This window comes from Pyrus communis, chromosome 13, assembly GCF_041283825.1.
Source record: "Pyrus communis isolate YQ-2024b chromosome 13, ASM4128382v1, whole genome shotgun sequence".
NCBI lineage: Eukaryota > Viridiplantae > Streptophyta > Magnoliopsida > Rosales > Rosaceae > Pyrus > Pyrus communis.
Genome location: NC_142577.1, coordinates 24,160,302 through 24,175,578, shown reverse-complemented (window position 1 = coordinate 24,175,578; position 15,277 = coordinate 24,160,302). Strand labels below are relative to the sequence as shown.

The following is a 15,277-nucleotide window of genomic DNA, read 5'->3' as shown; positions in this document are numbered from 1 at the left end:
ATTCTCATAACAATTTTTTGTGGACACTCAGGGCCACATCATTTCTGAAGAAGCTCTTATGAAAATATGAGATTTCGTGTATTTTAGTCTCATTTGACTCTACATTAGTTTCACTAATAGTCGTGAGAGCTACTCTAATTAATTAGTCGTAGGCAAGTTATTCTCCTACTAAAGAATTCGATCTCCGCTTCTTTGATTCTTATCCGTTGGATTTTGACTACACAGTTTAGGATTTAGAGTCAACCCGCATCCACAAACCAGGACTAGAACCAGAAATAAAATTAGGAGCATGGGGTTGGAATTCAGGTACTGGTCCATCTGAGATTGAAAAGCCTAAACAATAACAAGAGCCGCGAGGACATTGACATGTGCATAAAAGTTAAAAAGTAATACTGTGACGGATTACATATCGAATTTTTTGCGCTGAAAGTACCTTGTTGAACACAACGATATTAACACATTATGAATAACATCTTTACAATTAGTCAATAAACGGGCTATTGCTTGGGTAATAAAATTGTAATGATAGTTTAGGTGGAGCTAAAGAGAGGAACCACATTGTAAGAGGAATGGGCAATGGATACCCACAGATACTCCCACCCCGGTCACCACATTGCAACAAGGTAAAGAAATCGACTTTGAACTCAAAGACTTTCTCGATAAAATGAAGACTGGATGTCATGTCGTTACAGACCAAAGGATCATAAACATTGTATCCACGAACTATACTATTACTTGTATACAATGAAAAACAGATGCCAAATATTGCATTACTCAAAACTAATTATAAACTTCAAGGGATAACTCAAATCCATCATAAAACAAACATAAAATTTTCGTTATATATCATCATAAGGAACGACAATATGTTATGCCATTAGCTTCGTCGTGACCAGTTCTTCAGCCCGACCAACCAACCAACCAAACCTGTACACCAAATTTGAGCTCAAACTGAAAAAGGCAGGGGAGAAATCAAATGGACCAATGTGAACGGTGGACCTCATGTTGCAGAAGAACACTTGCTAATAATAGAACCCCCTTAACCAGGAAACCAAATTATATATGTCCTTCCTACTTTGGGGCAGATCATAGCACTGGCTTTCTTTGCAAAAAAAGGAGAAATGATAACCATCAACCTTTTTTCTCGTCCTACGCATGTTTAATCCTGTTTATTATTTGTGTTTGATTTATTTGATTCGATAGCCAAAAATAAAGAGTGGTGTGTAGGAGTAAAATAAAGTTGAAAGAAGGGGGTCTACTTTGGCTGGATGCTCTATTATTTGGATTTTACATGGACTATTTTGAGAGAGGTACCTGTGGAACGAGAATATGCTATATCCGCCTCTGATGGTGCTTTAAAACTCTCCCTTAAGCTGCAGACTGGTTCTGCAAAGAAAAATTCAGATAAGCATGTGGTTGAACTTCGGCCTTTTTGGTTACCCTAGAGGTCTCAAAACCGAATTAAAACAAATTTTGCTCAAATTTTGGTATTTGATAGTAAACTGTAAATAAAAGCATAATTTACCTTAGACTTTATAATACTTTGGCTGTCCTTAAAGTACTGATTTGGATGGTTAATTCCAGCGTCACATGATGAACCATGAATAGCTTCGAACGTCAAGGTGCATGCCAGCTGATGCATACGTGACCAAGTATTCCACATTAACATCGTGTTAGAACAAAAACAACTTGGAATAATTTTTATGCATCTAGTAACATTTTCACCTGATAATGTTTGTTTTTAACTTTGTCCATTACATCTCCAACCGCTCGGCCAGTAACTCCCATTTTACCAAGAGCTGCTCTCAAGTTCTCTTCACTGTCACAGATAAATAATGAGACATTGGATAAAGAAGTATTGAGCAAATATTTAAAAAAAATAAGTTAGATTTGCCACGAGCAGGGTGAGGAGATTCAATTAAGTATGAAGAATAAAAGGATATGGTTGATCAGCCAATGTATGTATCACTACTTTAGCTGAAAGCCATTGAATTACTAGAATAAGGCACTGATATAGTTGGGTATTTTGCTGCGGCAGTTCTATCCAATATATTACAGCCAGTAACGTCAGAAAGGCCAAGTTAAATATCATCCAGATGAATAAGGAAATTTTTTATTATCAAAATTACCTGAAATATCGATATGGGCATCCATGATGATCTCCTACACCAGGAGTAGATGAGATGATTTTTTGACAGGAATAAGGCGTGTAATCCTGCAATGTCAAAAATTGAACATATTTGATCATGATCAGAATGCACAGCATCATATATTTTAAGTATTTCTTCACGCGTACTTCCTGTTTTCTAATGGTATTTTTAACAAAAAGGCTGTACATATAAGAACAAAAGCCAACATCAAAACGCTTCTGCAAGCAATAATTATGTAGTGGTTTCGATTTTTTTGAATATTTTTCATGAGCCCAGTTTTGATGAATCTGATTCTAGACATAACGTCGCTCAAAATTCTTGCTATTTGAGTAAAAGAATATAGCATCTTAAAACTCTTGAATCTTAAGTGTGATGTCTTACCGTTCTTTTCCCTTCTCTTCCATAATTGTGGCGTATGCCATATGAATATTCTTTGTCAAACCTTTCAACACCAACCTATACAAAGATCAAGTACAAAGCATGGAATCAAATAGCAAGTGAGTCACAAGGAACAAGAAAACATCTTAATAATATAATGCACTACGACTTTGGAACTTATCCTTTCATCATACATGGATAATAACTGTTGGAAAATATTTCTGTGCCCCGCGTGATGATTAAGAATGAGTAGATTAAATACTTCAGAAACAACATACTCACTTTTTGTGAGAACTCAGCTTTCCAAAACGCAAGGGCATCATCCAGCTTCAACCCAACACCCTGCAGAGGTTAATAACAAATTTTAGCCAATAGGAAAAGAAGATCCCAGAAAGACATATTCAAGATTCTTTTGATAACTTTTACAGTTTGTCATAGCAAGGTTGTGCGTATAAACGTCAGCTGACAATTTTCATGCACCAAAATGCACCACAAAAACCTATAAACTACATAATATATATATATATATATGTATGTATGTATGCATGCCATTCTGCATTCTCCAAAATCATCATTCGCTATTCTGCAACTTTTTCAACACAACAAGACTGTATGACTTCCAATAATTTTGAAAACTCTAGTCGCTAACTTGCATACAGACATATAAAAGCACCAACATATACCACCAACAAAACCCAATAAGTGGTATATGTTGGTGACTGGTATCTAACGTCTATGTAACCACGCATGACATGTACGAATGAAAATGAGAAACATAGGAACAGATATTTGTTAATGATGTGGCAAATTTAAATTGCAACAAACAGCACAAGGTGTCTTGATGCCCAACGTACCAAATACACAATGAATAGCACGTATGATCATGGAATAACATGTTACCACAAAAATACAGGACAGAAACCAGAGAGTGATGCGGGTTAGGATACAACCTTGAGAAAGAGACCTAGTTGCATTCTCCCTCCATGCTTTAAATGATGATCCTCTCTCAACTGCAAGCAAGTAGCATGAGTAAAACAAGAGCAAAGGCGATTTGAAAATCTTCATAAGAAATAAGAAGCTGAGAAGAAAAATTTAGCCAATAAAGTCTGACTATACCTTTTCAAATAGGTGGCGCATGCACAGAGGAAATGAGCTCTTAGCTGCATCATCAATGTCTTTTAACGAAATCTGACCAAACTCTTTTGGCTACAGAGGCAGTCAACATAGAATAATTAACTACAAATTAAATGATCGATACATATGGGTAATAGATGAGCTAAAACACGTAAAGAACTACCTCAGAATAGTCGGGGCCCAGGTAACTTGAGGATAGGGCTTCAACAATCTAAACAGAAATGAAAGGAAAAGAAATGTCAAGAAGCTAACTTAGAAATAAATGCCTACTTCAAAATACAAGGTTCAGGATCCGATACTCACAGGAGTCAACCGATCCTTCTCTTGTTCTGCTATAGTTGTTGTCCATTTTCTGCATGCAGAAAGTGCAACTTCAGATATTTTAAAATCCAAAACCTCATGCATTAGATTGTCTTGACAGAAGATAAGAAATAGTAAGTAACATCAGATATACCCAATGAGCTTTGAATTACAAATAGCCAACAATAACCTGTTTGTCAAAATAAGTGCCTTTGATAGAAGACTGCGGAACTGTGTGGCAACAAGGGAAACCACCTATTGTTTGGGAGAGAGAAGCAAATAAACATAAAAAAATCAATGATTATCGTCACCTTATAGGTATATCGTATGCAAGAACTAATAGAAAGCATTAACTAAACCTGATTTCTAGCTATATATGCATGCCCCTTACTGATGAATACTCTACGACTGGCTACCAGTTCTGGGACTTCTTCAAACGGTACCTTAATGGAGGGGTAGGATAATAAGAAATTAAATAAAGAATAATAAATGATAAAAATATAACACATGACATAAACTGTAGGATTAGTTCGAATTTTAAAATTCATTCAATAATTTATTTTTCTTAACAATTTACTTCACTAATGAAGCAACACATGCAATAAATCAAAACCAACTGAAAATGTATTTCTGGCCGAGGACCACATTGGACCAACAGGAACCTCATTCCCATACTCCAGTAACGAAATAAACTACGATCAAATAATAAATTAAAGAATGTACAGTTGAAAAAGGAAGAATGAATCAAAGATAAACAGACCTTGAAGAAGATATCATTAGCTGCAAAAATGCAAGTAGAGGAGAAAAATTAGAATATGGATAACAGCGAAGGAAAATGCAGATAATCAATTTTTTCTTAAACACGTTCTGAAGCAACAATGAACATGTCTTCTAAAAAGGTAAATGAACATGCCAAATGCAAGACCAAGACCTAACAACATGCCATAGACACTCCACTATTGCACACACCCAGATATTAGAACATTTAAACAGTGCATGTGAGTATAATTAAGAAAATTCACAACTATAAAAGTAATGCACAACTTATTGACTCCAGCATTGCAAAGTGTTATAAAATATGGCCCCTACCAGTTGGTTGAGATTGAGCACCGAGCGAACGCGAAACCTGGACCAATTTATCTAATACACTCTGCAAGGGAAGATAAACTTACATGATGATTGCAGCATATACCAAGAATTTTAAGGGGTTTACAAAGTATGAAACTGATAAATAAATGCTGAAATGGTCTTGGTTTCAAATGCATATTTTCTATATTGAGCACATCATATCGTAAAGGCTTTAGAAAGTATGAGGCACAGAATTACCTCGAGTTCTGAACCACCAACTGCCTTGTATGGAAGATCAAATTCTTCCATGAGCGCCCTCTGAATACCAAAAGCAGAATATTGGTCAGAAACAGACTAACGGAATGTGCCAAGCTAAGTGTAGATTACCTGAGGTTCAGGTTGTTCGTTCATAAATCGGTAACGAAATAGGGCAGTCTCCATGGAAAGAAACCATTTTCTCAGGTCCTCCCTAAAATGCAGAATAAAAATTTACAACATAAAATAAGATATAATAAGGAAATCTTTTAAGAGAATAAAATGTTACAAGTTCTTACGTTCTGCAATAAACTAGCCGAAGAACAAAGTGCGATATTATGTCCTTGTTGACGACCTCATATGCCTGAGGATGCCTCATATTTGTTTTCCATAGTTCTATTGCCTGTAAAATGCCAAAATGTTAATTTTCTAAAAGGGTGCAATAAGGGAAATGAAAAGAATTTCAACCTGGAACTACGGTTTTACCAATTTCTGCATTTCGTCATGTTTCTTTCCGCGTGATAATCCATCAGATATCCCTTTAAGCACTGCATACAGTAGTAATTTCCATCAACACAACTCTCGAGATATATGCTGGGCAAATGCTAAACCCATATTCCCTTCAAGATCTGAATCCTCTCCGGTAAAATGCATCAAGAATCAAATTTCATAATTTTTGTTTGATTCCGAAATCCAGAAGAGAAAGGGATTCAAGGCCAACCGAAACTGAAATGTGGATCTATCCTAAAATCAACTGCAAAAGCATTTCGATTTTCCCATCTCCCAAACAGTCACACTCCAGCATGAAAATAATCAATCTTTTCAGCATTTTCTACCTGAATAAGAAATTTAAAAGCTAATCTGAAAAGTACAAGACTGTGTGCCAATCTCATTCAGCCCCATCCTGAATATGGGGTTCTTTGATTTCACGCCCTAAACGGTGAAAGGTGCAGACTTTCGGTGTAATCTATTAACTTAGCTCCAGAAATGTGTTTCGCTTTTGCAAAATTTTCTCAGGAACCAAACAAAAACCAAAAATTAAAAGATATCCCCCAAGTTTCGAGACAAAAATTGAGCAGCGAAACGGAAATTACAAAGTTTCTTGATAGGAAAATTACCTCGGAGGCGATCGAGGGCGAAGAGCTCGAACTCTTCTAGACGAACTTCAAGGGCGGGAGCAGAGCGGTAGAGAGGGAGGGTCGGGACGACTTCCTTGACGAAAGATTTCCTCTGAGATCGAACGGCTTGCATTTTTGCTCCTCTCTCTCTCTCTCTCTCTCTCTCTCTCTCTCTCTCTCCGGTGGAAGTGAGAAATTATCTCCAGTGGGCCACGACTCCAGTGTGAGTTCTGTATTTTATACTTGCGCGCCAAAGAAGCCGAGCAAAGAAAAATGGCGGGAAACAGTTCCTTACATTGGCATTCCGTGTGGCTTTTGGGCTTTCTCTTTAATAGTACAGACTCAAAAAGTCGGGCCGAAGCTGGATTATTAGGGCCCGTTTATTGTGCCGGTTGGGATAGGTTGTGACTAATTAAAATAAATTGAAGTTTTGTTGAGTTAAAATGTGAGATTGACAGAATAAGTCATGAAATTCCACAATAGGAGGGGTTATATAACATATCCGTACATATGAGTTACAAGTCCAACCTAACAAACCCCTGCCAATCTAATTTTGTCCCTAAGACCCAATCTCATCCAGCCACTAAACAGACCCTTAAAGAGTTTCGTAGGACTTAACATGTTTACTTGTTTGGAATGTATCGAAATGAGTATTTGAATGCATTTAATTTCTTATTTGTGTTAACTAAGACATACGGAACTAAAAATTATGTCGCTCACTTTACAAGCCGTAATTTAATATAAAAAAACCCAGGAAATAGAATAAATAATGGAACATTTGATTTATTGTATAATCCTCTGAACTGTAAATAAAATTCTTAGATGTCACTAGGTGTATACACCGCTGCTCTCACAATTAATCATCACATCCAAGTCATGAATTTTATCAGACATATACACGACAGCGACATCTAAAAGTTTCTCCATTATTGCCAAAACAATAAACTTTAAACCTAAAACCTCTTCTGTGACAAAGGCCATCGTTCATATACACAAATACTAATGTCACCATAAGATTATCTTGAATAACCATATTACGACGTAACTGCGCTACAAAATTTCTCAGCATCCCGTCCCGTCCCGCTCCGCTACAATGACTTTGATCGACTACAAGGCATCAGCTATACTTGAGGTTTTGGCTTCCAAAACTAAACAGTCTAAAAGCTCGAGGCTTTCACCCGAGCGATGGTACAAATGATGATTTATTATATAAATTTACTCTAATGACTTTACCGGGATCTATACAAGGATCCTCATAATGGTTGACTGGTTGATCGTTTCTGTTGCACCATTCCAGTTGTAGCACTTCGCGTCCTCTGGAGCGCCGAACTATTGAAGGTTGGAAACCCGAACCCAAACCAACCAGAACTGGAAGCCGCTTTGTTTGTGCCTTCTTGGGCACGAATCCCATTGGAAGCCTCACCACGATTTGAGGACTCAACCACTTCCAAGATTCCACTATTCTCCTGAAACGACTGGAGATGGATAAGACTACGGATTCCTCAACCAAAAAGGGGGCAAAGTCAAGTGCGCAAACATTTGTATAATTGTAGAGTTGCTTAAGAATAAAGGTGTTAAAGCCTCCTACCAATTCAATATATTATCTTAATAAGATAGCATGTCAAACCGCTATACACTTTGAATATCAATCTTACCCTTGAGGGTGACGTTGGGGGTAGCTCAAGTGCTGGCCTCGGGGACTTCAGTGGTGTCACCAAAGACGAGGGGGAGTCTGGTGGTAGTTCAAGAACTGACCTGGAAAAGCTGGAGGGTGACGCCTGAACATCGTGGAAATCAGAGTCAATAAAATGTCAAATGAATAAATATCAATTGAAGCTCATTCTGATAAAATAAAGTTACAAAACCATAAAAGTGATCAACTCTGTGAAAAAAGATAAAGAAAATTAATGTTACATAAAGCAGTACAATCAATCATTAGCCAAAGAAAAAGTAACGTACTACAGAATCAGACATAAATATCAATCTACCAGTTATGCAGGAAATAATCAGTACATGCCTGAATGCGTTCTGTGTTTCTGCCCTTTTCCATGTTCAGGGCATAGTCACACAACTTCCAGACTCCATCAGCAGTCTCGCCCTAATTAGAAGTCAAAGGCCAGACCATCAGAACAAAAGAGTATTCAAGGGGAGAGAATAACAACTCCTAAATCAAAAGAGTTAAGTACTATATACCTGCTTCCCTTCGATTCTATTAATTTTTGTTTCCTGAGACCAAAGAAAAATAAGGGATATGATTTTCCAATCCATGAATGTACCTTGCTAGAGATGAATGAAAATAAAATAACAATAAATCACCAGAGTCAGCACTGCGTGATGAACTTTTTTAAAATCTCTGCTAATGGTATCCGTCCTTCCTTGTAGTGTGATAACCTATAAATGGCTTCGAAGATTTCTTGTTAACGAACTAGAAACATAGAAATACATACTAACTAAACTACTCAATAATATCTAACATACCCACCTCCTGTTGCGTCCTAGCAGTATTTTCAATACTTTCATCCAAACTACATTCCACATGATCAAGTTGTGAAGATAATTTCCTCCGAGTGCTCTGAAAATCAGACAAAATATCTACAAAGTTAGAGATTTTTATTTTTCGTGTCTAATTAAAAGCAAATAAAAGAAAAACCAATCCAAAAGCACGACAAACATAACAGGTTCATAAAATTTCCTTGCAAAATATGCGTACTTTCACGAAACCATCAGAAATGGATGAGTTCATCTAATCACACAAGTTCATCTAAATCACAAAAGCTTCAACTACAACCAATGCCTTTTGGGAATAAATCAAGTATCTCATAACATGGATGGATATTGACTTAATAATTTGCTCACTAGACCCAACCAAATTTTGGTAACCTCTAAATTCCAACCTTGACCTTCAACAAAATTTATAAAATAATAAAAACTGAAAAACCCCAACAGCCACCCACCATGCCCAAACCCAATGAGAACGTCGACTCTCTCAACTCCCACCATCATCAGCCCCTGCTCTCATCTCTTGCTTTCTTGTTCTTCCCTTTCCCTCTTATATCTTGATTTCGCTCTCTACAACTCCCACCATCATCAGCCCCTGCTCTCATCTCTTGCCTTCTTGTTCTTCCCTTTCCCTCTTATATCTTCATTTCACTCTCAAATCTAATTGGAATGGAGGGCCTGCAACCTTGCAGATAGGAAAATGTTGCACATGATTGGCAATCGCAGAGAGTTTGCAGTTATGGAGGGGGCGGCTTTAAGGAATTGAAGAAACTTATGAAACGACATAAATGGGTCTAGTGAGCAAATGGTTGGTTCCATATAAAATTTTACCAACAACATTTGGAAGAGAGAGAGAGAGAAAAAGTAATACTTGACCGTTGACTCACAACAGAATATTCATGGCTTTGTCATATGGTAAACTTAATTGAATGGCATCAGTGAAGACAGAAAAAGATAAGCTCCTCTCATTCTTGAGAGAGCACTTAACATACCATGAAACAACATAACGACCTACATATTACGTAGTAAACCATCTATATTCCACCATAGGCACAAGGCAAAAGATTTCACTTGGTAAGGAAAAAAGGAACATCAGAAATCAACAAATATCACCCCCAGTGAGAGAGAGAGAGAGAGACAGAGAGACTTGCCGAAATTGATGTAAACAGACTCTCAAGCTGTTTAGCAACAGAATTGGAAGCATCGGATAAGCTACGTCTTGTTGCAAACATCATATCAGGAAGCTTCCACCCCTGAAAACATATACGAAATGCACACATATAATAAACAACTTCGACAAAAGAGAACAAACAGAACAGAAGAAAACAAATTGAACCACTAGTTTTTTTTTTTTTCAAAACATAATTTGTTTATCAAACCAAACGGGTTGAGATTTTGGGACGACACCTATCATAATTACAAACTTTCAAAAAAAATTACATGAACTTTAAGCAATAATCACCCTACAAACTCAGAGTCCTTGAAAGCATATTGAAAATTCAGTTCTAAATTGTTAAATGATTCATATACTTTAGACTTTGCACGCTATGACAAGAGCACTTGAAGTTTATCAAGTTTAGATACAAATCAGCAAAAAAAAAGAGCAAGCTGAGTGTTTGTTTTAGTAACCATTTTAATTGATGCATGCTACTTGATGAAACAGAAGTATAGCATCCCAAATAGGCATATTTGGATGGACTGCACCAATGCACATAAGGAAGTTAATAAGATGGTTATTCAACTACAGAATGCATGTAGTTGCATTCTTATTTACAGTAGATCATGTCAAAATGTCAAGGAGAAACATAAAGGGTTGAATCTAGTGCCTTCACTGGTAGAACTTATTATTTAGCAATTGTAGAAGATACCAAAACTGAAGGGAACCAAAGTATCTAGTGGCAATTTAATGTCCTTGCTAATGTAAAAGAATTTACATTCAATTACCAATATTACATTTCGAAGTACAAATTTTATCTCTTTATAACTTGTTTAACCACAGAAAAGTCAGATAAATAGTCATTTTGCATATCAAGAATGTTATTAACGTTTACAATGTAAGTATAGGTAGAATTTGGAACAAGAAGTTTGATTAGTTGGCCCAAGGGGAAGCTTTAACCTATTTATTTTCTCATGTAAAATAAAACCTCATACCTTCCACCACAAGTAGCCATATCCCGCCGCTACTACAACAATAATTATACCATATTTGCTAGTACCTGAAGTAACCAAAACCAGGTCACAGAATATCACAAATGGATAGTTATAGAGCTATGTATACAACACATAACAAGGAATTTAATCATAACATATATTCATGCTCATATATATGTGTCATAAGATGTTTCCGAACTTGATGACAAAAATAAGATACAAAAACAGCTTAAGTTTGTTTATTAAGGTTTTGTTGGCCCGTGCGCTACTAATCCAGACAATAAATAACCATGTTCAAAACTCCAGTGAAGGTAAGCAGAACCTGTTCGACCCATAGTTATAATTGTAACTGGTTGCCGAGGACTTGATGCTATTATCTCCAGCTCCTTCCGCAGGTTGTTCATCTGTAAAATTTAATTATTTAATCACAGTATACCATCCTCTAGAATATGAAGCTCCAATAATGAAGGCACACAGATGCTGACCGAGAAAAGAAAAGAGTGATAATTGATAGAGAGGCAAAACTATTCTAATACCCAACTACTTTAAAAGCAATTATAAGTAATAAAAACTCTAGAAGAAAATATGAAACCTGAGCCATCAGATGGTCGTTGTGTGGTTTCTTAGCCGCCGGAGTACTATCACTTCGTATAATTTGTTTCCATGCAATCTGTGGTAAAAGACTATAATTAATAAAATCTTATAGTCGTAATGATAAACGGGAAAATTTATACAATTTAAACAAAACTGAAGAACATTAAACTGAAAATATTTTTTTCAAAATATAGTTTAAAGATTACAGCCATGCCCAACAAAATATGCATATTGTATCCCGATCTTATAGTCGTAATGATACATAGATTTCTCTATTGCTCGAAAGCCCTCAAGAACATTGAACCTCTACCCTCCTTTCCTGTTTAATATAAATACCCAGTCCTAGGATGCAACATCACCAACTGGCAGCCAGATCAGTATGTAATACTTTGGATGCCACATAAATAGACTTTAAAACATCAAATTTGAAGGGCAATTTTTAACATATATAGAATACAAAACAGAGTAGCATGAGAAACTACCTTGAAAGCACCAGAGACAACATCAGATACACGTCCTTCTTTTGCAAGAACTGAACCAAGAATGCCTAAAAAGCACACGATAAACCAATTGATTAGAAATACATGCTCTTTAACTAAGACAACATAAAATAATAATTTTATGTCGAACCCTGCAATTGCAGTAAGTTGGTTCATGAATCATAAGAAACTACCAATAAGAAGACAAACCCAGATTGATTAGAACCCTTTACATGAGGTCAGAAGCTACTACTCGAATGGGACTGGACAGGTGACAAGCGGGCATGAAAATTGAGAAAGAAAGCACGTAACTAACACAAGAGGAACCATTTTCCACCAATTTGATAAGACCCAAATGCCTATACTTTCACGTTTCGCAATATACCGTAGGATTCTCCCAAAAATATCACTAACCCATATGACAAAACACGGTCTTGGATAGTTTAAGCACGACTTAAGCTCCTCAACAAACACCAAACACTGCACATTTTTAGTCAAATGCAAAAAACAACAGAACCCATATGGCTCGGATACTCAAATACCAATACAGCTCCACTTTCACACTCTCAGACGCCTTTCTCAATTGCAATGTCGTATTAAGTTAACAATGCATTCAAAAGAACCCATATTTCCTCCTCCCAGCTATCCATTCAGTGTTCCCGAATGATAGAATCTACGGCTAATCCGAATCCCTAACTTTAATCCGCCAGTACTATGCCCGAATAAAAAATTAAAAATAACAAACCAGTTCGGGACAATATCGCAACGGGGATTCCAGAGGACACGGAAATAGATTGCTATGGCGTCCAAGTTATTACGAAATTGAATGAATGAAAGGGAAAGGAGGGATTTGTACGGACCTGCGCCCACGAGGATGGTGAGCTTGCCGAGAGGGAGAGCAGCCATCGACTCTGATTATATTTAGGTATCGTCTCGCGGAGACTAAATTGCAGAGCGACAAGGCATCGAAGCTCCTCCTCCTTTCGATATCACAGAACTGGTAAATTGTTTGACAAGAAATCGGAATTTTTCTCTCTTTCCGAATTCCGGGTGTTTCTCTCTCCTCCGCTACTGAGAAAGAACTGAGAATCGACCAGTTGGGTAGAGCAAGGGCGACAACCCTACTTCCGCCTGTGCAAGCAAAAAGGCCTTGGACTCGGCTAATAGCACCAAAATTACCGCAAAAGCCCTTTCTAAATGTTATTGGCATTCTAAAAATCACATTCTACACTTCTCACAAGTGTATTTTTGTTTTCAAATATAGAAAAATTGAAGTATAGAATGAAATTTTTGAACTGCTAATAACAATTTCTTTTATAAACGGGTTATTGTCTGTCTATTTTTCTTTTGGCGAATTGCCAAAGTATGATTTACGTAACTTTCACTTAGCCAATTTAGGAGAGGTGTATTCAGTTGAGAACTTGAGGAATTTTATTTCTTTTAATGAATTTAGAGGTATTCAATAAGGATTTTTAAGTGATTATCTGAAATTCAACGTGTATTCAATCAGGATTTTACTAAACTATATTAAACCTTCTAGGTTTATTCAATTAGGAATTTATTTTAAAGAATTTTAAAAAGTTGATGAATTAGAGAGAATTGGAGAGATCTCATAGTGCAATTTAAGCATTCACAAATTTCACCTCTCCTCCTGAGATTTCGAGGGAATTGAATAAAAAAGTTTATGGAATCTTTACAAATCCATTAAACTCTCTTAAATTCCACGGATTTATAAAACCATTAAAATCTCTCAAATTCTCAATTGAATATACCCCTTAAACTTTGTGTTTTCAACTTAATCAAATCAATCTTTGTCTTGATTCGGGAATAATTCTTTTTAATACATACATTGTTATCTACAATAAAGAAGTAGCGAAGTGAACTAACTCTCACAATTAACTAGCTATAATTATTTTGCTCAAATTCATTCCAAAAACTCTACTTACAAGCATTTTTTGTAGCATTTGAAAAAAAACATGTTTCTGACCCATAAAAAATAATTTTTAGATAAAGTGCGTACCAAGATTTTTAATGAAAACTAATGAAAATGGCTTGAAAACTTTGAGTTTTAACGATAAGAACAAAATAAATGGTAAAATAAATAGTACCAAGATTGACTTTTTAATGTAAAAATGTGGTTTTTCGTTAAAGTGAACAGTACCGAGAGCTTTTGATTAAAATTCCCATATTTTTAAGCATTTAAAATGCTTTTTTTAAGTGTTTTAATGTATTTATAAAAAATTACTTTTAACATGGGTGCTATTTTTTATAAGCAATTTCAAATAAACCCTTAATTTAGCTAATTTAACTCATGTGCTTTTAATTCAGTTTAGTCCTTAGGCTTTTTCCCGTTAACCGTTTTGGTCCATTTTGTTAAAATAGAGACTTAAGTATTATTAAAACGGTCCCTATGTTTTTTCTTTTCACCGATTAGTCCTTTGAAAAATCCTATGTTATAATTTTGGCCAGTTTGGTCCTTTATATTTAACATAGCACCCTACATATTGCTTATATAGTGTCACGTAGTCCTAGAATTTCGAGGAGTCTCAATAGAGAATGAATTAAAGAATTACCAAAATATTAAAAGTTTCTTAACATCTTAACCATTATATTTTGGACTATTAAACAAGGAAATTCAGCCAAACATTCCATATGTTATGGCAAAACACTAAATCATGGCCCTAAATCGAACACCGAATCTCAAATCTATAATGTTTGGGCGTTGCTGCCATTAACACATTTTCTATTCTTCTTCAACCTTTTCATGCCTTATGCGGAATCAGATATCCTCCAAACCCAAATAAACTGAGCTTAAGAATCAAAGGATCCGGGCCGTTGAAATTTGATCCAACGGCTACAATTATTATAACTTTTAGAGGGCCTTCTGTTTGTAGCCGTTGGATCAAATTTCAACGGCCTAAATCCTTTGTTCATGAGGCTTAGTTTATTTGGGTCCAGAGGGGATCCCGTTCCGCCTTATGCATCAAATGGGTAAATTTCTTTTTAAATAACTAACATGAAATAAATTAGACTTTTTAGCCAAAAGGGTCCTTAAAAATTGTTATAACTCCTCACTTTGGTCCGTGATGATGAAAATTTATAGAAATGATCCCTGAGTTTGTACACGTAAATTATTTTGGTTAGTTCGTGA

At 36.0% G+C, this 15,277-nt stretch overlaps 2 protein-coding genes across 8 annotated transcripts; both read right to left on the bottom strand.

Moving 5' to 3' along the window:
* Positions 1 to 637: 637 nt before the first annotated feature.
* Positions 638 to 6,626, bottom strand: LOC137737940 (putative DNA primase large subunit). 4 transcript variants are annotated; one of them, XM_068477528.2, is made up of 20 exons: positions 6,404 to 6,626; positions 5,772 to 5,833; positions 5,585 to 5,688; positions 5,418 to 5,499; positions 5,289 to 5,348; positions 5,052 to 5,112; positions 4,723 to 4,742; positions 4,322 to 4,405; positions 4,153 to 4,217; positions 3,966 to 4,014; positions 3,826 to 3,873; positions 3,645 to 3,734; positions 3,479 to 3,538; positions 2,811 to 2,870; positions 2,532 to 2,606; positions 2,130 to 2,215; positions 1,726 to 1,819; positions 1,526 to 1,633; positions 1,315 to 1,386; positions 638 to 951 (listed from the first exon to the last, which is right to left on the bottom strand). In XM_068477528.2, the coding sequence occupies exons 1-19, from the start codon at positions 6,534 to 6,536 to the stop codon at positions 1,369 to 1,371; spliced, it is 1,359 nt and encodes a 452-aa protein (XP_068333629.2). In that variant the 5' UTR covers positions 6,537 to 6,626; the 3' UTR covers positions 638 to 951; positions 1,315 to 1,368. The 4 variants fall into 4 exon arrangements, with proteins under 4 accessions (XP_068333629.2, XP_088538391.1, XP_088538394.1 ...); XM_088682265.1 differs by having other exon boundaries at positions 638 to 927; XM_088682268.1 differs by lacking the exon at positions 638 to 951 and adding an exon at positions 973 to 1,098.
* Positions 6,627 to 7,161: 535 nt separating this feature from the next.
* On the bottom strand, positions 7,162 to 13,316 carry LOC137737334 (uncharacterized). 4 transcript variants are annotated; one of them, XM_068476782.2, is made up of 13 exons: positions 12,987 to 13,316; positions 12,130 to 12,194; positions 11,646 to 11,723; positions 11,376 to 11,457; positions 11,054 to 11,118; positions 10,054 to 10,155; positions 8,886 to 8,975; positions 8,720 to 8,794; positions 8,597 to 8,629; positions 8,421 to 8,501; positions 8,059 to 8,181; positions 7,637 to 7,878; positions 7,162 to 7,510 (listed from the first exon to the last, which is right to left on the bottom strand). In XM_068476782.2, the coding sequence occupies exons 1-12, from the start codon at positions 13,030 to 13,032 to the stop codon at positions 7,657 to 7,659; spliced, it is 1,062 nt and encodes a 353-aa protein (XP_068332883.2). In that variant the 5' UTR covers positions 13,033 to 13,316; the 3' UTR covers positions 7,162 to 7,510; positions 7,637 to 7,656. The 4 variants fall into 4 exon arrangements, with proteins under 4 accessions (XP_068332883.2, XP_088539145.1, XP_068332882.2 ...); XM_088683019.1 differs by having other exon boundaries at positions 7,637 to 7,869; XM_068476781.2 differs by having other exon boundaries at positions 7,162 to 7,878.
* Positions 13,317 to 15,277: the final 1,961 nt, after the last annotated feature.